The sequence below is a fragment of the Garra rufa genome, chromosome 10, assembly GCF_049309525.1.
Source record: "Garra rufa chromosome 10, GarRuf1.0, whole genome shotgun sequence".
Classification (NCBI taxonomy): Eukaryota; Metazoa; Chordata; class Actinopteri; order Cypriniformes; family Cyprinidae; genus Garra; species Garra rufa.
Window position 1 is genome coordinate 27098298 of NC_133370.1, and position 23993 is coordinate 27122290.

Sequence of the window (23993 nt, forward strand, 5' to 3'; positions counted from 1 at the left end):
TTAAAGACCTCATCCGTTGAATGAAATAACCTGAAATGACTCATTAATAAGAATGAATAAGATTTAAATAAGGTACTAGACTTAGACTATTGTCTTTGTAAGCACAGTATGCAGTGATTCTGTATAAAGAATAAAGACTGCATTTCCCAGAATGCTCTATGACAATTTACAGGAAGTAACAGTAACTTCCAAATTTTTTTTTAGAGTTGCTCAATGTTATATTGTCTAACCCCCTGATAGCTGCAGAGAGAAAAGAAGAGAGAGACATCACATCATGATGAAGTTGCTTTGCGGTATTACCTTTTTATTAGCAATAGCTGTTGCCTATTACATCTACATCCCATTGCCTAGGACAATCTCAGAGCCATGGAAACTGATGGTGTTGGATGCCACATTCAGAGGAGTTGTGAAGATGGTAAGTATCACATTTTAAACAGTCCACCAGGTGAATTAAGGAAGGGATGATTCTGATTGGCTGGGAAGCTCTTTTACAATCTAAACTGAATTAGCAGTTTATGTTGTCACATGTCTTTGTAACACAATACCAATTTTAAAAGTATAAAAGTTTAGATTTGTTTTGTCATGATTGTGGACTTAAGTACATAATATCCAACCAAAGCTAATAAAATGCTATATAATAAACAGCATAAAAGCTGACAGACAACATCCAGCATTAGCTATTAATAGAGGAGCGTCTGCTTTTGGAGAGACGTGTTAAAGCATGACCTTGATTTGCCTGTCTAGATGAACTTTGTTCAACTTGGCACCACAATAGATAATGCCCAAGGGCAGGATGAAATGTTCTCTATTCATTGTCTTCATGAACTTTTCTCTCTTTTTCAATGCCTTGGCTTTTGTTCTCTTTGTCAATGCACCAAAAATTGCATTTCAAAATCATAATGAGGGGAACGGTTAGTTCAGTTCACTAATCGCTGACCTTGTTGTTTTGTAGGGAGATGTTGCTCACTCACTGGGTTTGAGGCATAGAGTTCACGTCATCAACTCGGCTATTATCAATTTTGAGAGTCTGGTGCCGATCACAAACCAAGAGATCCAGATTGAAGACATCCTGTTTGATGGAGTCCATGTACGTGCATACCAGCCTCCTAAACAGGAGGGAAAGCTGAGGAGAGCAGTTATGTTCATCCATGGAGGTGGATGGGCCTTGGGCGATCCAAGTATGTCCAAGATCAATCAATACATTTCTTCTACTCTGTCCTCCTGTTACATTCATTGGATTATGTGTGAGTTGTGTTTTCATGTGACTGCTTTATCTGCCGTCAGAGTTGGGGTCATATGACAGTCTCTGCAGACAGATGGCAGCTGATCTGGATGCAGTGGTTGTGACGGTGGAGTGAGTATATACTTTCATTCGAATGGGGAAAGAAAATTCATCTGTGGTTTTAATCGGTCAAGCTGAGTGTGTTTTTTTTTTTGTGCAGTTACCGCATGGCTCCTCATGTGCACTTCCCAGTACAGTACAATGAGTGTGTACAGGCCGCTAAGCATTTCCTGAGGTCAGAAGTGCTGGCGAAGTATTCGGTGGATCCAGAGAGAGTGGCAGTGTGTGGAGACAGTGCTGGAGGAAACCTGGCCGCTGCAGTGGCTCAGCGGGTACATTTCTGTTTTATTACTTAAGTCCTTGTGATGTAATAGTGGGATATCATTTCATCACATGTCTTTTAGGGTCATATTTTCTGTTAAAGGGATATTCTGTCATTATTTACTCATAATTATGATTTAGTAACTTATAACTTCGACTTTGTCATGATTATGACTTTATATAAATTTTTATAAATTATATGACTTTAATTTTGCCATAATTGTACAATTTTGTATAACATTATCTCATTGACCTTTTACGCCATAATTATGACTTTATCTATTAATTTTTACTTTTAATCTTACAATTTTGACATTTCATACACCAAGGAAATGTCTAATTTCATCACGATTTTGACATTTCATGATCCGACTCCAAGGAAAGATTCAGACCTTATTCACAATTAACTGACCATGTTGACATAAATGTTATAATTTTGACATTAAAAAATCTAAATTATGACATTTCAACATTTTGATTTAGATTTTTTACTTTTGTCTCATAATTATGACATGGTAACTCATAGTTTCCACATCGTCATTATGAATTTATATCATAATTTTGACTTTTTGTCATAAAATTATCTCATAATTGACCTTTTATGCCATAATTATGACTATATCTATTAATTTTGACTTTTAATCTCACAATTTTCGCGATCTGACTCCAGTCCAGGGAAAGATTCAGAAATGAATTATGACATTTCAACGTCTCATAATTATGACATAGTAACTCATAGTTTCCACTTCATCATGATTATGACTTCATATTATAATTTTGACTTTTGTCAAAACATTTCTTATAACATTTCTTATCTCATAATTGCCCTTTCGTGACATAATGACTTTACCTTTAAATTTTTAACTTTTAATCTCACAATTTTGACATTTTATGATTTTTGATTTTATTATGATTTACTAAAGCATGATTTTTTTTGTCTTTTGTGGCGGAAATGGTATACATTATGGGGGGACTTAAGACGTGGGACATTTTAAAATATAACGTTGCACAATGTGCTTAAAAGATTTGTATTTCAAAGAGAACGAGTTCTAAGGAACATTAAACTGCTTTTAAATGTTAAAAGAACAATTTCGTCTCATGTCATTCGAATGATATTCAATTAGAGATTAGTCTGTAGTCAGTTCATGTTGTTAACATTAACAATTTGAGAACAAATTATAACAATAATAATAATGTCCACGGTTTGACGTGATCTGAGCTATCTTTGCGATCGTTAGATTTAATCTTCAACGGTAGCGCGATTTATCGTAAAACGTTTTACCTCAGTTGGTCAGTACAAAACTGCAGACATGTTACTTACTTGTTCAGATGATATTTTCCGGGGAAACTTCTTATTTTGGACATACTTCCCAGATGTGGTGTCTGTAATTCCGAAGTTCAGTGAATACAGGTCCTTCTCAAAAAATTAGCATATTGTGATAAAGTTCATTATTTTCTGTAATGTACTGATAAACATTAGACTTTCATATATTTTAGATTCATTACACACAACTAAAGTAGTTCAAGCCTTTTATTGTTTTAATATTGATGATTTTGGCATACAGCTCATGAAAACCCAAAATTCCTATCTCAAAAAATTAGCATATCATGAAAAGGTTCTCTAAACGAGCTATTAACCTAATCATCTGAATCAACTAATTAACTCTAAACACCTGCAAAAGATTCCTGAGGCTTTTAAAAACTCCCAGCCTGGTTCATTACTCAAAACCGCAATCATGGGTAAGACTGCTGTCCAGAAGGCCATCATTGACACCCTCAAGCAAGAGGGTAAGACACAGAAAGAAATTTCTGAACGAATAGGCTGTTCCCAGAGTGCTGTATCAAGGCACCTCAGTGGGAAGTCTGTGGGAAGGAAAAAGTGTGGCAGAAAACGCTGCACAACGAGAAGAGGTGACCGGACCCTGAGGAAGATTGTGGAGAAGGACCGATTCCAGACCTTGGGGGACCTGCGGAAGCAGTGGACTGAGTCTGGAGTAGAAACATCCAGAGCCACCGTGTACAGGCGCCAGGTCAAGCCACTTTTGAACCAGAAAAGGGGCAGAAGCGCCTGACCTGGGCTACAGAGAAGCAGCACTGGACTGTTGCTCAGTGGTCCAAAGTACTTTTTTCGGATGAAAGCAAATTTTGCATGGCATTCGGAAATCAAGGTGCCAGAGTCTGGAGGAAGACTGGGGAGAGGGAAATGCCAAAATGCCTGAAGTCCAGTGTCAAGTACCCACAGTCAGTGATGGTCTGGGGTGCCATGTCAGCTGCTGGTGTTGGGCCACTGTGTTTTATCAAGGGCAGGGTCAATGCAGCTAGCTATCAGGAGATTTTGGAGCACTTCATGCTTCCATCTGCTGAAAAGCTTTAAGGAGATGAAGATTTCATTTTTCAGCACGACCTGGCACCTGCTCACAGTGCCAAAACCACTGGTAAATGGTTTACTGACCATGGTATTACTGTGCTCAATTGGCCTGCCAACTCTCCTGACCTGAACCCCATAGAGACTCTGTGGGATATTGTGAAGAGAAAGTTGAGAGACGCAAGACCCAACACTCTGGATGAGCTTAAGGCCGCTATCAAAGCATCCTGGGCCTCCATAACACCTCAGCAGTGCCACAGGCTGATTGCCTCCATGCCACGCCGCATTGAAGCAGTCATTTCTGCAAAAGGATTCCCGACCAAGTATTGAGTGCATAACTGAACATAATTATTTGAAGGTTGACTTTTTTTGTATTAAAAACACTTTTTTCTTTTATTGGTCGGATGAAATATGCTAATTTTTTGAGATAGGAATTTTGGGTTTTCATGAGCTGTATGCCAAAATCATCAATATTAAAACAATAAAAGGCTTGAACCTACTTCAGTTGTGTGTAATGAATCTAAAATATATGAAAGTCTAATGTTTATCAGTACATTACAGAAAATAATGAACTTTATCACAATATGCTAATTTTTTGAGAAGGACCTGTATATCCACACTGGTCCGTTGACTGACAGCCCACACATTCACCTCAAAACATCAGATTCATCCGCGCTGAGTAGACGTGCCGATGCACAACCCACGTAAAGAAAATAATTCCGCATGTTTCAAACAGAGTTGGCGACAAAGAGGCAAAACTTACCGACTGCAGGTTTAAACTTGCTTGTTTAAACCTTCTTTGACAATGTAAACATTCTTTGCTCGCCTTTCTGTATAATTTATTCACTGATTTAATAACTGTGGAAGGTAAATTAATTAATTACCTCTATTAACTTTTACACATCTCCCAAAGAAAACGCAAACTCTAGCGGCGAAAACGTACATATTGTTTAACCTTTAACTAAGTCTTAAAATTGAGTGAGATGTTTTTACGCTAATCAACCTTTCTCCCTCTCACTAGATTGGAACAGACAACACCACTACTGTGAAATTCAAACTGCAGGTCTTGGTTTACCCAGTGCTTCAGGCGCTAGACTTCAACACAGCTTCCTATCAGCAGAACCAGGATGTTCCCATCCTGTATCGCTGGCTAATGACCCGTTTCTGGTTGGAGTACCTAGGCGCCGACCTTGACCTCGTGCATTCCCTTATGATAAACAACCACACAGCCCAAGACCAAAGCCTGATGTCCTCGACCCAATCAAAGCTGGACTGGACCACTCTCCTCCCTAAACGAGTGAGAAAAAATTATAAACCCGTGTTTCCAGTGACTGGCTCTCCCAGTATCTTAAAGGACATACCAGCATTACTGGATGCCAGAGCTGCTCCGTTACTGGCGGAGGACGAGGTTTTGCGTATGGTGCCGCCTGCTTACATTATGACTGGTGAGCATGATGTTTTGAGGGATGATGGGATGATGTATGCCCGCAGACTGGAGCTGGCAGGGGTCTCTGTCATTAACGAACATTACGAAGATGGTTTTCATGGCTGTGTGAGCTTTGCTTTCTGGCCCTGCTACTTCTCAGTGGGAATAAGGGCAGTGCAGAATTATATCGCTTGGCTTGATGAACATTTGTAGTTAGATTTCCAATGCGTCTATCAGGGATTTCCACTGCACACATTGTGATGCAATCTTTTGCAACGCAACAGGATTTATATTGCACATCAAGTAAAGAAATTTTCGCAGCAGAAAATTTCGACGTTCTGCTGTTTTAAAATTATTTTATGCTTTCAAATAATGCTAACGCATTTAAAGGTATTTTTTAACTAATGTACTAAGAACCAAATGAGGAATTAGAACTTACATTTTGTTCTAACACCATTAATACTGTACACACAAGCATATCCACACATTATATTCAGCAGTTTGTGTTTGTAAGATTCTTGTCAATTCAAATGATTGAAGTTGTTTTTGTGCTTATTACTACCAAAACTGTAGTCATATATCACCATGCATTTCAAAACATTGTGTTAACTTTCACTCCAAAGACCTGAAAGGAATTTTATCATATTTCTACTGTGAAAAACATGTATTAAAACTGCAATAAAAGTAAAAAAAAAATACCCTGCCTAGTTGCATACATATTTCATACACTACAAGTCAAATGTTTTGGACTAAGATTTAAAAAAAAAAAGTCTGTTCAGCTCACCAAGCCTGGATTTATTTGATGCAAAGTACAGCAAAATCAGTGATATTGTGAAATATTTTTACTATTTAAAATAACTGCTTTCTATTTGAATAGATTTTAAAATGTATTTTATTCCTGTGATCAAAGCTAAATTGTCATCATCATTACTGGTCTTCATGTTCCTTCAGAAATCCTTCTAATATGCTGATTTGATGTTAAAAAACTATTATTATCAATATTTAAAACAGTTGAGTACTTTTTTTCAGGATTCTTTGATGAATAGAAAGATACAAAGATCAGCATTTATCTAAAATAAACCACTTTTGTAACATACAATATTTCATTCAAAAGCAGTCAGTATAATTTTTAGTTGATTTTATTTATTTTAATGAGCGAAGATGCTTTAAATTGATCAAAAGTGATGATAAAGACATTTATAGTGTTACAAAAGATGTCTATTTCAGATAAATACTGTTCTTCTAAACTTTCTATTCATCAAAGAAACAAGAAAAATTCTACTCTGCTGTTTTCAACATAATAGTTTTTGAGCAGCAAATCAGAACATTAGAATGATTTCTAAAGGATCATGTAACTGCTAAAATTACATTTTAAAATATATTCAAATAGAAAACAGTCATTTTAAATAGTACAAATATTTCAAAACGGTCCTATTTTGGCTGTCTTTTGGATCAAATAAATGCAGGCGTGGTGAGCAAAAAAGACTTCTTTCAAAACATTAAATCTTATTGACAAACGTTGGAAGCAAATATGTTGTAGTTCTATACCTTTTGCATAATAATATATATTTACAAATGATATATGATCATAAAACAAATTCAAATAGAAAAAGCAAGGACAATTTCATAATTTAAATTAAACAATCAACCTTTCAGTACTTTTAATATTAATAGCTCTAGGCTGTTCGCTCCAATTTAAATGATAAAATTGTCCTTATTCCTAAATATTTACATTTTGATATTACAGTAATATAGTGAAACGATGCCCTCTAGCGGTTATGCCAAGCTTCACAACAGAAGAAAAGGGTCTGGAAAGACAAAACACACATATAACACACAACACAGAGTTTTGAAAAACAAGAAATAAAAAACTATAATTTATTTTTGTTGCTTTCTGCAATTTTCATTATTTCAATGTGGCAGTGAATAAACCAGCAATAATAAGAGGTTCTCCAGTAATTCAAAAATCAAGAAACTAAAATCTGAGTTCAAGTAATGACCATTGAAAAGCAAAAGGAGGAACAAAACAACACTACCAAACTAGATTTGAAAATACAACACAATATCCCACTAAGATCCAAGACTCAACTAGAAGATTTTTCAATATTTGGTCAAAGCCCTACTGATAGAGTTTTCAAGCATATTTAAGGATACGGATGAAGCACTGCCTACCCTGCTTCATTACATAAGACATGAAATGGCGCAGCGTAACAGGTAAACACGTGTTCACTGACCTTTCTCAACACATATTTCTAGTTTTGGTCCCTAGAACAGGAATCACAACACAACTGCAAGACAAACATAACTAATCAGGATCAGCATAAAGAGGCATGAACAGGTGCTAAAAGGTGCTCAGGCAAACGTTTAAGGAACAGATCATCTTGAAATACTCGTTTACAGTTTGCATCAAAACAAATATGATGACTCTGTGTGGGGAAAGGGGTTAAAAGATGCTTATCTGTCTTTTCCATTCTCATATTGCTTTAAAATATCACTGCCATGAATACATTCTCAGGCAACACACTGAACACTCTTACATTCACTTGTTACTGTACTGATCTAACACTCAGCTCAGTCGGAACTAACAATGAACAATAGTGAGGATATAATGAATCAGCAACTCTCAAAGTTGGAGAAGCTATTTGTGCTTCATCGTTCTTACAAAACCTCCAAAAAACGTGAAACGTCTTTCTTTCAAAGCTAAACGTGACCATTTTAAAAGTGACACGGCACTACTTTCCATTCGGAAAAATAAGGAACCATCTGTTAAACAAAAAAACAACTTGATATCCTGACAGGACACCCCAGACTCAGGGGTGACGCAGGAAGTGATTACTCTAAGCCCATTAACACTATTGGGACTAAGTGCTACATTTTCCACCATTAGTAAATTGTGATTTTATCTGACATTAAACAGGCAATACAGATAGCTGTATATAATTTTACCTTTGATGAATGTTTAGAAGCAATATATTCATATATATATTTAAAAATAAATTTGGACAAAAAAATTCACCACAGAATGTAAACACATTAATCACCGCTTTGGGAGAGTTTATAATGAGCTTTACGTGTTACCCAACACACAAATTGCTGTGAAACTCATTTTAAGGTTTAGGTCATTGAATATTTCAAGAAAAAGAACAGATCCTAAGTTCCTCGTGAATAAAACAGCCACACAGAAGCGAACAGTTCCTTCAAAATAAAAACAAAGTATGCCATAACACTCAGCTTCACAGTAACTTTCCATTACAGCAGTGTGTGTTTGTGTGTGACGGTAGACAAGAGACAAGAGTTTTGGCAACCGATTTCTGTTCGACGCAACCACGGCTGAGGGAGATATCAGTAGCGGGACAGCCATCAACAGTCGAAATGCATCTCGAGAGCATCTTCAAAACTCTGGTCCTCGTCGGCGCCAGATGCGAGGAAAGAGGCCATAGGGGAGCCTGCGGATAGACTGAGAACTCCAGCAGCGTTCGTGCCAGCGTTTCTGACTGAAATACTGGTGAGGTTGATGCCGAGAGTGAGCCTGGTTTGCTCCAGGGCTTTTTCGGGCACGGCGAACGCCTCCAGCTTCTTCTCCCCGTTGGCCATGTATGAGTTTTGGCAGCCTCGGCAGATGCAGTCCAAACAGGCCTTACGGTTGGAGTAGCAGGGGCATCTTTGACCTCTGCAAGTAAGAACACTTGGATTCTGGGTGGCTCGTCCACACTTGCAGCCTTTTTTCTCCTGTGTCTTTTTGTATACGACTTTAGGGGTCTGTCCTGGCAAAACGCTAGCTGACAGCAGCCTGTCCTTCGCCTTGCTTTTTGCCTTCGGGACGGCCACTTTAGACTTCGCCTGAACTTTCTTATTACCTAGGTCTGTGTTTATCTGGATGTTCTTAGTTGAATCTACGGCCTTGTTAACCTTCAAAACGCCTCCGTTAGTGACTACAACAGCGGGTGGGGAGGGCGCTTTGGGTTCAAATGCTGTTTTCGGCGGAGCTGTGGCTGCAACCGACGGCCCCTGGATGAGGCTGGTGATGGGTAGATGTTGAAGCATCTCACTGTCGCTCTCTGAGCGAGAGCGTTTTCGGCTTAGGCGTACTTTTCTGTGAGCGGCGAGGCAGGTTAGGCCTGTCTGAGGTTGTGGTGAGTGTCCTTGCGCAAGGGCGCCACTGGTTTGGGACTGTAATGAGTTCTGACACAGCTCTGGTGTTGAATTAATCTGTCCGAATGACACCTCCATGCTCACGATTTCAGGTTTAACATCCTCCAGGAAGCTTGTGCTCTCCGCACTGAGTTGCGCAAAATCTGAATTGCTTGCCTCTTGACTAGCTTTGCATTTTACGTTGACAGTCCCCATGTGTAATTCTGAGTCAGATCTCAGATGTCCGTCGGCAATGGCAGCCTCGAGGGTCTCTAGTTTAGCTGTGATCTGCTCAGAAGGTTTGTCTGATTCAGTCAGGTTGACGTCAGTAGAGATTTGTGAGCAGTCAGACTCTGTTTTGAGATGAGAAACATCCAACATGTCTTTGACAGGACTGAGCTCTTCATGTTCCTGACTCACCCCCAACACCTCCTCCAGCATCTTCTTGACCTCAGGAAAACCTTTGACCCCCGAGGCACTCTGCTCTGTTGTGACGCACACTGAGACACATTCGCAGAGATTCCTGTAGCAGTCGATCAGGATCTGGAGCTGTTTATTCTCCTCAAATAGCTCATAGTCTTTACACCAGCTGCAGGATGGCTTCAATAACATCTTCTTGCCTTTACAACCCTTGCAGACATAGTGCTGGCAGGTGGAATTTTTTGGAGCAACTGGATCCTGAAGCAAATTCCCTAGAGAGAAAGTAAATAATTGATTAATTTAAAGCATTTTATGCATAGCTGAATAACACTTACTATATTCACTTCTTCAGAGTGCAACAAACGAGTTCCAAATTTTTAACTATGACTTATAAAGCCTTAAAGACTGACCTACTGGGTGCTACTATCTGAATAATCTCAAACTTCTTAAAAGGATAGTTTACACAAAAATTTAAATTCTGTCAATAATTACTCACCCTCATGTCATTCCAAACCCATAAGACACTTCATTCATCTTTGGAACACAAATTAAGATATTTTTAATGAAATCCAAGAGCTTTCTGATCCTGCGTAGACAGACTTGCATGTTCAAAGCCCAAAAAGTTAGTAAGGACATTGTTAAAATGAATAGAAAACCAAAATAATGACTTTATTTAAAACTTCAATAATGGCCTTAAACATGGTAGTTGCATTGCTGTATAAGCAGGGTCAGAAAGCTCTCAGATTTCATTAAAAATATCTTAATTTGTGCTCCAAAGAAGACTGGAGGTCTTGTGGGTTTGGAACAACATGTGGGTCAGTAATTATTAACAGAATTGTCTTTTTTGGAGGAACTATCCCTTTAATTATATTATTGATTATATCAACACTTCATTGTATCATCTTTCTTTCCCTAATTAAACCAGTTAGGTACACAGTCCTGGTACTGAAATCTTTTAGTCTGATTTTCAAACACTTTTTTTTTCTTCAAGCAAAATGTTGTGATTCACCTCAGAGCTGATTCATAGCTTATAACTCGACTGAAGACTTCAAATTATTGTGGGAAAAATACTAGAAGGACCAAAGCTGCTGAAAAAGTGGGAGGGCACTGTGGCAGAAGATAGAATCGGTCCAAGATGCTGATTGGCTGATACGGTGTTTCACCATATTTACTGTGAAGCAACTCAATAACTTGCTTAATAAAATAATGCTTGAATGAAAACTGTTCTCTATATTTTATTATTATGAATATCATTTATAGTCAATCGGCCATATTGGCGTCCCTGAATGTAAAAAATGCCACTGAACCGAACGAAACTCGCATATTTTGCTAATGACTGCTGCTGAAAATCAATTATTGTCATGTTTTGGGCTGTACTAATCAGCCAGATGGGGAAAAATATAAAATAAAAACAACTAAAAAAAATAAATAAAAATAACTAACACTAGCTTCTCTGTTCTTGTTGTATTCTATCTATCTATTTTTAGGTCTCTAACACTAGCTTGCTTTTTCTTTTTTTATTCTATCTATTTTCTTTTTATTTATTATATAATTTAAAAAAAACCTTGTGTACTGCATTAGGCTAAATGAGAATTGTCATAGCACTTGCATGTTATTGCTCTTTAGTTGTTTTTGATTGCTTCCATTGTCCTTTTTTGTAAGTCGCTTTGGATAAAAGCATCTGCTAAATGTCTTAATATAAATGAAAAACATTTGGAGTACTATAGAATGCCAAAAGTTATAACAAATCAATGAGAAGAGTGCAAAAAACTGTCTGAGGAACAAAAGACATTTGTGGTTAGCCAAACTGAACCAGGATTTCCAGGGCAAGAATCTTGACAACATTCATATTTGTTCTTCTCATTTCCAGTCAGGTAGGTGAAATATTAGGGTAATATCTTGATTAATACTGCTTGTACACATCTTTACCACCTATTAACTTTAGTTTGCGCCCTTTTCAGCTTCCACATGTTTTTTTCTGTAGTTTAGAGAGTATAAATTAGCAGAACAATGTATTCAGTAGTTACAGATAATATACTCAACGCCTTGTCATCCAAGATGTTCATGTCTTTCTTTCTTCAGTTGTAAGGAAATTGTTTTTTGAGTAAAACATTTCAGGATTTCTCTCCATATAATGGACTTCTATTTTGCCCCTGAGTTTGAACTTCCAAAATGCAGCTTCAAAGGGCTCTGAACGATAACAGCCGAGGAAAAAAAGGTCTTATCTAGCAAAACGGTGGGTTATTTTCTACAAAAAAAAAAAAAAAAAAAATTACGATATATACTTTTTAACCTCAAATGCTCGTTTTGTCTAGCTCAGCAAGACGAGTGTTTGAGATTAAAAAGTATATAAGTTGTAAATGTTTTTAGAAAATAACCCATCGTTTCGCTAGATAAGACCCTTGTTCCTCGGCTGAGATCATTTAGAGCCCTTTGAAGCTGCATTTAAACTGCATTTTGGAAGTTCAAACTCGGGGGCACCATGGAAGTCCATTATATGGAGAGAAATCTTGAAATGTTTTCCTCAAAAAACACCATTTCTTTACGACTGAAGAAAGAAAGATATGAGCATCTTGAATGACAAGGGGGTGAGTAAATGATCTGTAAATTCTTGTTCTGAAAGTGAACTACTCCTTTCACCATCAAATCAATGCTGTTGTTTACATCCGAGTATCTCCGATATGGCCGCGTATTGGGGTAAACGACCAAACCGTGATGTAAGTGCACACCCTCTATTGTTTATGAAAGCAATAAACACTTGACGCTTATAAAAATAACAGTAATCAAGTAATAACCGATACGCCACTTATACTGTGACTATATTGAAAACATAGCATGGCCTCTAGTCCACAAAGGCACTTACCACACACCAAGCAGGATAGTGAGTCTCTAAAGAAAGGCAGGACGTTAAACAATCCTCCGTATGTCTCCGGATCCTTTGGGTCGCACTGCAAAAGAGAGCGGCACGCCGAGACGTACAGCGCGGTGGCGTTTACCGGGTTCATCTCAGCGAGTTCAGGCAATAGCACGTCGAGAGAAGCGGGCTGAGAGCGAGTCTTGATCAGACCCCCTGTGAGAACACAATCAACCAGGCTTGACCCAACGCCTCAAACAAAGGGTGTAATTTGACATGACTCGCAAGCAGATGAGCGGCTTTGAGTCGTCTGCTTGTTAACATGTCAAAGCTTTGCTGAATGTTTAGAAGATCCAGTCCGGTGAAATTCAACTGCTGTAGGCAATGTATAACACAGGCTAAAGTCTGCTTTCCATTCGTGTCAGATCCCACGATAGAAAGAGCGCTGCACTTTTGTGATAAAGCACACAGACACGAAGGACTGGACGATAAACAGCATTTTAGTGAGGCACCACAGGCCTCGAGCTGTAGTGTCGGTGGCACAAGCTCTGCGTATATCGCTCCACAAATACTAAATGAAAAAACAGAAAAAGAACTCAGCTCCGCTAAAAGTATAATCCTTGAAACAGTCCACCACAGGGGTTGTTTTTGCGTTTAACTGGACGAATTATAATTCGCCTGGTTGCTAGTTCGCTAGCCAGCTAATATTGTCTGCACTTTTCTTCGTGTGGTTGAATAGGAGCGCTTTTCTCCTCTTACAGAGTGCGACAACCCCTCGTTTGAGTGGTGTGTTTACGTAGCGTTCAACTGAGTTCGCTACGCTATTTACATACATTAGCCTGTGCTAAGAGCCAGTTTCCTTGCTTATTATTCCTCTGTTAACTTTTGCATCCTGAGAGGAACAATACCAAACAAAAGTAAAAGAGCGCCTGGAATTAAACACGACCTCCAGTGATTACTGCCCCCTAGTGTCTGACTGTATTAATAACAATAAACCGCGAGCAGAGGAGATAAAAATAACCAGTAAAAACATCTCTTATTATGCTGTTGATGTCCATTATCTGTTATTTGTTTTGCTTTTACGGCGCCTCTCACTAGTTTTGTTTTTATGTGGCTTTTAAAGGTCTAAAATGGTATACTTTTGACAAAACAAGAATTTACTGAGGAATTATAATAATAAAGACGATCAAAATTTGACTTTAATTTAAGCTTTTCTTTTTTCCATATCTTTCTTACTTTTATTATACATTCCTTACTTTTTTTGTGAGATTCTTTCCTCGGATAATAAACCTGATTTTCTCAGAGTTTCTGTGTTATGTGGTGAAACCAACTGTGTAACAGTAGTAAAGCCAAAAGATTTGTTAAAGATTTGTTTTGACTTTTTAGTTACAGTAAGTTTAAGTAGCTTTATGCAGCAATGTTTATGTATAAGGGATTTATTTATGTATTCCACCTGGTGTTTCAATTAAAAAAGTAAAAGGAATTATAAATGTACATATAGAGGGCGGTGTTCATTCCCTTTCATTTTTAAAGCGCATTCACGAATCCAACCTTAAATTATTATTTTTAAATACATTTGAGTTACATTTGTTCAAAAACGATTCCCACAACAGTCGAGTAACTGTTGGGAACTGTAGTTTATCATGGTTGACATTAGTATGGACTACATCTATCAAGTTCGCCTAACTAACACACATCTTTGCGGTGATTGGTTCACTCACGCACGCCCTCTTCGCTAACCGAGTAGCGATTGGCTGTAAAAAGTAGTCGATCTCTGTGATTGGCTGAAGACACTGACAGGTTTCTCGACGGAATCCTGTGCCCTCAGCGCAGCAGTGATGGCGACCTACACGTTAATTCGAAGCAGCCTGGGACTAATAAACAGTCTTAAATGTTCTTTTAAACGTGTTGGTCAGATTCCGATTACCCAGTCGAAAGTGCTGCAAAATGCACGATGCTATTCGGTCAGTCACCTGTCTGTGCAGGAGAGAATCGAGAAGAAACGAAAGGCAGCGCTAACAGGAGGAGGACAGATGAGGATAGCTGCACAGCACAAAAGGGTAAGATATGCAAATGTACTGGTGAATTAATGCAGTTGACATGAGTGAACGCACAGCAGTCTTGAGAAAAGCTCTCGATTTCTGTGCGCAGGGTAAACTGACAGCGAGAGAGAGACTGGAGCTCCTGCTGGACCCTGACTCGTTTGTGGAGTATGACATGTTTGTGGAGCATCGCTGTTCTGACTTTGGCATGGAGGCAGATCAAAACAAGGTATGAAACCTCCAGTTTAAACGTTTAAGTAATTAACGTTTTAAGTAAACGATTCTGGGGCCCACTACACAATAGGGGCCAATAAGTCACTAATCACAGTCATTTTTGTCAACTTTTACATGCTTCTATGTGTTCAGTATCCAGGAGACAGTGTAGTGACTGGACAGGGAAGGATCAATGGCAGACTGGTCTATGTTTTCAGCCAGGTATGATACTAGCTTTCGAATATCGTTTTTTAATATCTCAGTTCTGCTTTTATGAGTGAAATGCTCTTCTGTTTTCAGGACTTCACAGTGTTTGGAGGCAGTTTATCAGGAGCTCATGCTCAGAAGGTCTGCAAGGTAAGGTTGGTTGCTGAGGTTTTTAGACCCGACTAAAGTCATTTGGTTTAAAACGCATGCATAATGCTGTCATGTGAGATTTCACACAAAACTGTTGAATTCCTAGATCATGGACCAGGCAATGATGATGGGAGCTCCAGTAATCGGTCTTAATGACTCCGGTGGAGCCCGCATTCAGGAAGGCGTTGAGTCCCTCGCAGGATATGCTGACATTTTCTTGGTGAGCTGAATGGTTTAACACAGCTATGCGTTTGATATATACACTACCGAACAAAAGTTTGGGGTTGTTTTTTTCAAGACTGCATTTATTTACAGTAAAAACAGTAATAATATGAAGTAATATTAAAACTTTAAATAATATCAAAATGTTAAATAATATATTTTAAAAGGCAATTTATTCCTGTGATTGCAAAGCTGAAAATGATAGAAGCCCGTTTCTGCCACTGAATTAAAAAAAATGTAATTGCGACTTTTTATCTCATCATTCTGACTTTTTTTTTCTCGCAATCGCACATAATATAAACTCACAATTCTGACTTCTTGAATTCTTGAATTGTGAGATACAAACTTGTATTTGTAATTAAAAAGGCAGAATTCTGTTAAAAAGTCAGAATTGCAATTAAAGAAGTCAGAATTGCGAGATGAATTGCAAGTTTATATTGTGCAGTTACAAGTTCTTTACTAAACTCACAATTCTGTAAAAAAAAAAGTTAGAGTTGCAATTGTAAATTGCAACAATTGCAAAAGTTCATTTGTGAGAAAAAACACAATTCTGAGAAAATGTCAGAATTGCATTAAAAAAAATGTCTCAGAATTACATGTTTTTATCTTCCAGTTTTGGCTTTAGAAAATGCAATTTGGGTTAAGTCAGAATAATTGTTAAATAAACTTGCAATTCTGAGAACATATTTGTCTTGATATTACTATATCTCAGAATTCTGAGAAGAGAAGTCAAAATTACAAGATACAAACTTGCAATTGCAATAAAGTCAGAATTGTGAATATATTGCGCAATTCTGACTTTATAACTCGCAAGTTGTGTGTTTGTATCTCACAATTCTGAGAAAAAAAAGTCAGAGTTGCGAGATACAAACTCACATTTGTGAGAAAAAAAGCACAATTCTGAGGAAAAAAGAACTGCGTGAAAAGTGAGTTGCGAGATACAAACTTGCATTTGCGAGAAAAAAAGGCAAAATAGCAAGTTTGTTATGCAATTCTGACTTTATAACTTGCAAGTTGTGTGTTTGTATCTCACAATTCTGAGAAACAAGTCAGAGTTGTGAGATACAAACTCGCATTTGTGAAAAAAAAGGCAGAATTCTGTGAAAAAGTCAGACTTGCGAGATACTCGCATTTGTGAGTGAAAAAAGGCAGAATTGCGAGTTTAAATCATGCAGTTTTGACTTTGTAAAAAGCACAATTCTGAGAAAAAAGTCAGAATTGCATGAAAAAAGTCAGTTGCAAGATACAAAAGTTGCATTTGTGAGTATAAAAAGGCACAATTCTAAGAAAAAAGGTCAGCATTACGTGAAAAAAGTCATGCGAGAGAATTGTGAAAATATAAATTTGCATTCACAATAAAAAAATTCAGAAATTGAGATACAAACTTGCATTTGTGAGGAAAAAGGTCAGAATTGCAAGTTTATATCTCGCAATTTGGACAAAAAGTCAGAATTTTGAGATAAATTTCTTTTTTTTTCAGTGGTGAAAACAGCAGTGCTGCATAGGAAATATTTTTGTGGAAATAAATTTTCCTTTTTCTTTAAGGGTTTTTTGATTAAAAATCTTTTGTATCATTACAAAATGTCTCTAGAAGTATTAATTTATTTTAAAAAAAGATCTTACTGACCCCAAACATTTGAATGTTAGTATAAATTCCAGAACTAACTCAATTGCATTTGTTCTTCAGCGGAATGTGATGGCCTCAGGTGTAGTTCCTCAGATCTCTCTCATCATGGGCCCATGTGCGGGTGGTGCCGTATACTCGCCTGCTCTGACAGACTTCACTTTCATGGTGAAGGTAAGAAAATCCAAATGAAGAGTGTAAAAGCATAATAAATTAACTTTAGTTTACATGTTTCCTAATGGCACACTGTTTTTTCATCAAATGGCCTGTGTTCGCAGGACACCTCCTATCTTTTTATCACAGGCCCAGATGTGGTAAAGTCTGTAACAAATGAGGATGTTACTCAGGAGGAGCTGGGTGGAGCAAAAACCCACACCACTGTGTCAGGTGCTTAAATCTGATTGTGTTTTCTGACAATGATTGGCAAATTTTGTTCTCTTGGCTGTGTAATACAAAGAGATTTTAATTTCTTTCAGGTGTTGCTCATCGGGCCTTTGAGAATGATGTCGATGCCCTTTTAAACTTGCGAGACTTTTTTAACTTTCTCCCACTGAGCAACAAAGACCCAGCTCCGGTCACTGAGTGCCATGATCCACGGTGAGAAACTGGTTTTGCACATTTGTACAATTATTTTTACTTCGTCAGTCAAATTATCTGGGCTAGGCTTTTTAGCCACGTGGAATCTGCTATTGTCATGTCAATTTATTTTCCTCAGTGACCGGCTGGTTCCTGGTTTGGACACTATTGTTCCTTTTGAAAGCACAAAAGCCTATGACATGCTGGACATTGTTCATGGTGTATGTACATCTTAAATGAACAAGTAATTCAGATAAAGAGGTAGAAACTCATCACACCGTTCTTATAATTATCATCTCACTCTTACAGATTGTAGATGAGAGAGAATTCTTTGAAATTATGCCCAACTACGCCAAAAATATTGTGGTGGGATTTGCCAGGATGAATGGTCGAACTGTAGGAATAGTGGGAAACCAGCCTAAAGTGGCATCTGGTGGGTGATTTTTATTATATGTTTATTATATGATATAAATATTATATTACATTCAGCAAGGGCACATTAAATTTATCAGTAGTAACAGTAAAGTGTATATATAATATTTAATATATTTAAAAATATGTATTTAAAGGAACACTCCACTTTTTTTGGAAATAGGCTCATTCTCCAACTCCCCCCGAGTTAATAAGTTGAAGTTTTGAAATCCATTCAGCCGTTCTCCTGTTCTGGCGATATCACTTTTAGCATAGCTTAGCATAAATCATTGAATCCTATTAGACCAATAGCATCACGTTCAAAAATGACCAATGAGTTTCGATATTTGTCCTATTTAAAACTTGACTCTTCTGTAGTTATATCGTGTACTAAGACTGGCGGAAAATGTAAAGCTGCAATTTTCTAGGCCGATAAGATTAGGAACTGCATTTCCATTCCGGCGTAATAGTCAAGGAAGTTTGTTGCCGTAACATGGCCGAAGCAGGCGGAGTAATATCACGCAGCACAACGTGCACAGGGAGCATTCCTCGTTGGAAGTTACCTAGCTGAGAACTAATTTCAGGCATGCGGATATTACTGCGCCTGCTGTGTCCATATTACGGCAGCAAACTTCCTTGACTATTACGCTGGAATGAGAGTGTAGTTCCTAATCTTATCAGCCTAGAAAATCGCATCTTTACATTTTCCGCCTGTCTTCGTATACGATATAACTACAGAAGAGTCAAGTTTTAAATAGGACAAATATCGAAACTCGTTGATCATTTTTGAACGCGATGCTATTGGTCTAATAGGATTCAATGATCTATGCTAAGCTATGCTAAAAGTGATATCGCCAGAACAGGAGAACAGCTGAATGGATTTCAAAACGGTAAAACTCAACTTATTAACTCGGGGGGGAGTTGGAGAATGAGCCTATTTCCAAAAAAAGTGGAGTGTTCCTTTAAAATAAGTGTTCTTTTGAACTTTCTATTTATCAAAGCATCCTGAAAAAATGTATCACAGTTTCCACAAAAATATTTAGTAGCACAACCATTTTCAACATTGATAATAATAAATGATTTCTAAAGGATAATGTGACATTGAAAACTGGAGTAATGGCTGCTGAAAATTCAGATTTGCCTTTAAAGTTTTAGATTTTTTCACGATATTACTGTTTTACCATATTTAATTCTACTTTTTTTATTACTGTAGTAAGCATACAGGACTTCTTTCAATAACATTTAAAAAAAATTTTTACTCAACTTCTAGACGGTAATGGATATCATTTGAAATTTCGTTATATTTAGTACATAGAGGTTCACAGTAGTATTTCATTTTTAAAATGTAATTTTTCTTGTGTTTTTAGGCTGTTTGGACATAAATTCATCTGTTAAAGGGGCTCGCTTTGTTCGTTTCTGTGACGCCTTCAACATTCCCATCATCACATTTGTGGATGTGCCTGGATTCCTGCCAGGTGTCTAGAAACATTCATTATTTTGTCCTTAACTTTGCTGTTTTGTTTTTTTTACCAGCATGTGTTTCCCTAAATAAGACACTGACAGAATGTTCTGTTTCTACAGGCACAGCTCAGGAGTACGGAGGCATCATCAGACACGGAGCCAAACTGCTGTATGCATTTGCAGAGGCCACCGTTCCAAAAATCACTGTCATCACCAGGAAGGTAGGAGGCAGAATGATGAGTGTGTTTATGTGTGGATGGTTCTGACTTGTGTCCTATGTGCTGAACACTGTATGTACTGTTTCCAGGCATATGGAGGTGCTTATGATGTGATGAGTTCCAAACATCTGAGAGGAGATGTCAACTATGCCTGGCCAAGTGCTGAGGTGGCAGTGATGGGTGCAAAGGTAAACCTAAAGACTAGTGTGTTGAAACCAGTGACATGGCTAATGCACTTGGATAACAAACCAGAATAAAAAAAATCCTGATAATGTACTCACCCACCATCTCATCCAAGATGTTCATGTCTTTCGTTCTTCAGTTGAGAAGAAATGAAGGTTTTTGAGAAAAACATTCCAGGATTTTTTTCTAAATTGTGGACTTGTGGAGGTCCAAAATGCAGTTTCAGTGCAGCTTCAAAGGGCTCTACACGATCCCAGCTTTGTAAACACTTGGTCGGTACTTCTGCCTAAGTAACGCATGACCTTTCCAGTGTGACTACGTAATGCGTTAAGTCGTCTTGCACTAGCTTCTGCATCCACGAGCATTTGTGGTTAAAAAGTATATTTTTTTTAGAAAGACTGATCGTTCCATTAGATAAGACTCTTATTCATCTGCTGGGATTGTGTAGAGCCCTTTGAAGCTTCATTGACACTAATTTGGACCTTCAACCTGTTGGCCCCCATTGAAGTCCACTATATGGAGAAAAATCCTGGAATGTTTTTCTCAAAAACCTTCATTTCTTTTCGACTGAAGAAAGAAAAACATAAACATCTTGGATGACATGGGGGTGAAAAAATGGTCCCGTCCTGTATAAACAAATGTGTTCCAGGAGACCCTAATAAAAGACTTAAGAAATTCTAGATCTTGTAACCACAAGACTGTAAGTAGCAGACAGACATGAGAGTGTTCAGAGAGCTTCTGCACACTAGCTTCAGTCCAATGCTGCTGCTGATATACACTTACACTGCAGCAATGATCACTATGCTTGGCTGTCTTTGGTGATTATGTGGCTTGTGAATGTCCCTTCTACTCGTTTCATTTCTACACTGGAGGCTCACGCTCTGAGTTGAGTAACAGGTGCTGCTGACCTAGAGTTTGGATAGCACAGATCATATCACATGTTGACTGTTTAAAGTACAAACTATAAATATTTCTGCTGGGTGTCCGTTAGTGACACTAAAGCAACAATGATGCATATATTTTTGGATGGACAAATAGAGTTGAAGTCAAAAGTTTACACACACCTTGCAGAATGTGCAAAATGTAAATTATTTTACCAAAATAAGAGGGATCATACAAAATGCATGTTATTTTTTTTTAGTACTGACCTGAATAAGATGTTTACATATAGTCCACAGAAAAAAATAATAGTTGAATTTAAAAAAAATGAACCTGTTCAAAAGTTTACATACACTTGATTTTTAATACTGTGTTGTTACCTGAATGATCAACAGTTGTTTTTTTTGTTTAGCGATAGTTGTTCATCAGTCTCGTTTGTCCTGAACAGTTAAACTACTTGCTCTTCTTCAGAAATATCCTTCAGAAGGTCCCACAAATTCTTTAGTTTTTCAGCATTTTTGTGTATTTGAACCCTTTCCAACAATGACAGTGTGAAAAGATGGATCTCAAAATCATACAGAGGACAACCGAGGGACTCATATGCAGATATTACAGAAGGTTCAAATGCTCACTGATGCTTCAGGAGGAAAAAAGATGCATTTAGAGTGGGGGGTGAAAACTTTTGAACAGAATGAAGATGTGTACATTTTTCTTATTTTGCCTAAATACATATGTTTTTCCATTTAGTACTGCCCTTCCGAAACTACAGAAGATAATTACATGTTTCCCCAGATAACAAAAGTTAAATTTACCCTGATCTTTAAATTCAAAAAGTTTCACCCTGTGGCTTTTAATGCATGTTTTTTTCCTTCTGGAGCATCAGTGAGCATTTGAACCTTCTGTAATAGTTGCATACAAGTCCCTTAGTCATCCTCAGCGTGGAAAGATGAATCTCAAAATTATAGTCATTGTTGGAAAGGGTTCAAATAGACAAAAATGCAGTAAAACCTGAGAATTTGTGAGACCTGAAGGATTTTCAACTATTCTGGACAAACAATGCACTCTAAACTGTAAAAGGTATGTAAAATATCTTATTCACGGCAGTTTTGCATTTTGTATGATCCCTCTTATTTTGCTAAAATAATTAACATTTTCCAGATTCCTTAAATTGTATGTAATTTTTTTTTTTTTAACTGTAGATAGATAGCTCAATTGATCTATAGTGTTCACAATAACTGAAAGTTGATGAGTCAGAAAGTGTACAACCCTATAGTATGTCTGAAATGTGATGCATAGTAACACACAATTTCATTTTTAAGGGTGCTGTTCAAATCATCTTCAGAGGAAAGGAGAATCAAGCTGAGGCTGAAGCTGAATATGTGGAGAAGTTTGCCAATCCCTTCCCCGCTGCTGTCAGAGGTACATCACAAAACACATTCATCTTCACAGCTCTTGCTCAACATGTTTACTCCACACTGCAGCACAGATGCACTCGCTTCTGCTGCTATTTGTGTATTACTGCTTAACAACAATTCATGTATTTCACAGGCTTTGTGGATGACATTATTCAGCCCTCGACCACACGCAGAAGGATCTGTAGAGACCTAGAGGTGCTCGCCAGCAAGAAACAGACCAACCCCTGGAAAAAACATGCCAACATTCCCTTGTAAATCTCCTCTCAACACTAATTTTATAGCATTTTAGGATAATACCTGTGGTTTGGCTAAAGCAAATATCATGTTTTTTTTCCACATGGTGCCTTATTCCCACGCGTATGCATTATTTAAACATTCTCAAATCAATAAAACACTCCCACGGTTCATGATTACATATTTAATACTTTTTTCTGAAAAAGTGAGTTTTCCATAAGTTCACTGAAGAAAAGTTTTAGAACAGTTTTCCATTAAAAGGGAAAGTGGTACATCATTTCTAGGTTGTACAAAAGAAAACCATTTTATATTGAAAATGTACAATTTACAGGTACACTAGCAAAACTAACCGGGGCTCAGGGTGAGGAATAATAATAATAATGATGATCATGGGAAACTCATGTTGGTGACAGCATAACATTTCACTTTTTGATAGCACAGGACCATAAAGCACTTAAACGGAGGCAATACTTGAATGGGCCTCGCTCCACACAGGGCACAGCAGCCTCTGCTGCTCGACCCGGACAAGAGCAACTGACGAAAACCCTGCCGTATAGACGTTTCACACAAATAAACCTCACCTCATTAGAACTAAATCTACTTGAAATAAAATACTGACCATTCAAATGCTTCTGCAAGCCAAAATACACAATATGTAGTGTAACGTGTAATGCCCCTTCAGGACAACTGTCACAGAGTTTTTTGGCTTTTTGACAATATTAACTGCATTTTTAACACTGACCAAACGTTTCTCATCTTCCTTTTTCGTTTACCATAATTATGACAACTGTGTGTCCATTATATGTAAATTTAGCCCGATTGAAGATGTGTACTACTGTTGTTTTGGTAGGAAGAGTCCATTCGTTGACCTGACTTCATAATCTGACTGTACAGGGCATATACATCATAGTAGGATGGATAAACACAAATATGTACATCTTGGACCGTACATACAGGACCGTACATTCCTAAATGATAAATTTGTACCACAATGTAAATCCCATCCAGTGCGATTCAAATGAGCTGACAAAGAATTTGTTTGACAGAAAAATTCACCATGTGTAACATGATTGGATTGCATCTGTTAAAATAATCTCTGGATGAATAAAAGCTCCTCGGATGTGGCGTTTTGATAAAAGAGGATGGTTGAAGGTTTGCTCCAGAATTACTGAACCTGGACACCAGTGCTTCCACTCATTTGTGAATGTCTCTTCAGCCCTTTAATCACTTCAAATACTCTTTTTCCATCTGTTGTGGCACCTCAGAACATGGGCATCGTGAAACCCTGGAAAAAAATGACAGGTGATTATTTATTGATAATTAGGGCTGCATGACTTGGGGAAATATGTGACCCTGGAC

The 23993-nt window shown here is 37.6% G+C and overlaps 4 protein-coding genes across 4 annotated transcripts in view; 2 read left to right on the plus strand and 2 right to left on the minus strand.

Annotated features, from left to right (window-relative positions):
• Nucleotides 1-243: 243 nt before the first annotated feature.
• On the plus strand, nucleotides 244-6107 carry nceh1a (neutral cholesterol ester hydrolase 1a). Its single transcript, XM_073849538.1, has 5 exons — nucleotides 244-415; nucleotides 953-1178; nucleotides 1285-1354; nucleotides 1443-1614; nucleotides 4990-6107. The coding sequence occupies exons 1-5, from the start codon at nucleotides 275-277 to the stop codon at nucleotides 5605-5607; spliced, it is 1227 nt and encodes a 408-aa protein (XP_073705639.1). The 5' UTR covers nucleotides 244-274; the 3' UTR covers nucleotides 5608-6107.
• A 1134-nt stretch (nucleotides 6108-7241) lies between these two features.
• On the minus strand, nucleotides 7242-13697 carry msl2a (MSL complex subunit 2a). The gene is made up of 2 exons (XM_073848844.1): nucleotides 12809-13697; nucleotides 7242-10217 (listed from the first exon to the last, which is right to left on the minus strand). Exons 1-2 carry the CDS (start codon nucleotides 12948-12950, stop codon nucleotides 8755-8757), a joined length of 1605 nt encoding a protein of 534 aa, XP_073704945.1. The 5' UTR covers nucleotides 12951-13697; the 3' UTR covers nucleotides 7242-8754.
• A 920-nt stretch (nucleotides 13698-14617) lies between these two features.
• On the plus strand, nucleotides 14618-22813 carry pccb (propionyl-CoA carboxylase subunit beta). The gene is made up of 15 exons (XM_073848153.1): nucleotides 14618-14859; nucleotides 14951-15070; nucleotides 15208-15276; nucleotides 15355-15411; nucleotides 15518-15631; nucleotides 17321-17431; nucleotides 17536-17644; nucleotides 17734-17854; nucleotides 17973-18054; nucleotides 18143-18266; nucleotides 19612-19719; nucleotides 19826-19926; nucleotides 20013-20111; nucleotides 22305-22404; nucleotides 22534-22813. The coding sequence occupies exons 1-15, from the start codon at nucleotides 14638-14640 to the stop codon at nucleotides 22653-22655; spliced, it is 1659 nt and encodes a 552-aa protein (XP_073704254.1). The 5' UTR covers nucleotides 14618-14637; the 3' UTR covers nucleotides 22656-22813.
• The window catches only part of stag1a (STAG1 cohesin complex component a), a 59847-nt gene continuing 58657 nt past the window's right edge, over nucleotides 22804-23993 (minus strand). The window contains exon 34 of the mRNA XM_073848152.1: nucleotides 22804-23919. Coding sequence (XP_073704253.1) covers nucleotides 23896-23919 — 24 coding nt within the window. The 3' untranslated portion in view covers nucleotides 22804-23895. The remainder of the gene's footprint in view (nucleotides 23920-23993) is intronic.

Bases quoted from the DNA above. Each gene is read 5' to 3' on its own strand.
- nceh1a (XM_073849538.1), top strand. From the start codon at position 275: ATGATGAAGTTGCTTTGCGGTATTACCTTTTTATTAGCAATAGCTGTT. The intron at 416-952 runs GTAAGTATCACA...GTTGTTTTGTAG, and splicing joins TCAGAGGAGTTGTGAAGATG to GGAGATGTTGCTCACTCACT. The intron at 1,615-4,989 runs GTACATTTCTGT...CCCTCTCACTAG, and splicing joins CCGCTGCAGTGGCTCAGCGG to ATTGGAACAGACAACACCAC.
- msl2a (XM_073848844.1), bottom strand. From the start codon at position 12,950: ATGAACCCGGTAAACGCCACCGCGCTGTACGTCTCGGCGTGCCGCTCT. The intron at 10,218-12,808 runs GTAAGTGCCTTT...CTTTCTCTCTAG, and splicing joins ACTATCCTGCTTGGTGTGTG to GGAATTTGCTTCAGGATCCA.
- pccb (XM_073848153.1), top strand. From the start codon at position 14,638: ATGGCGACCTACACGTTAATTCGAAGCAGCCTGGGACTAATAAACAGT. The intron at 15,632-17,320 runs GTGAGCTGAATG...TTTGTTCTTCAG, and splicing joins GATATGCTGACATTTTCTTG to CGGAATGTGATGGCCTCAGG. The intron at 18,267-19,611 runs GTGGGTGATTTT...TTGTGTTTTTAG, and splicing joins CCAGCCTAAAGTGGCATCTG to GCTGTTTGGACATAAATTCA.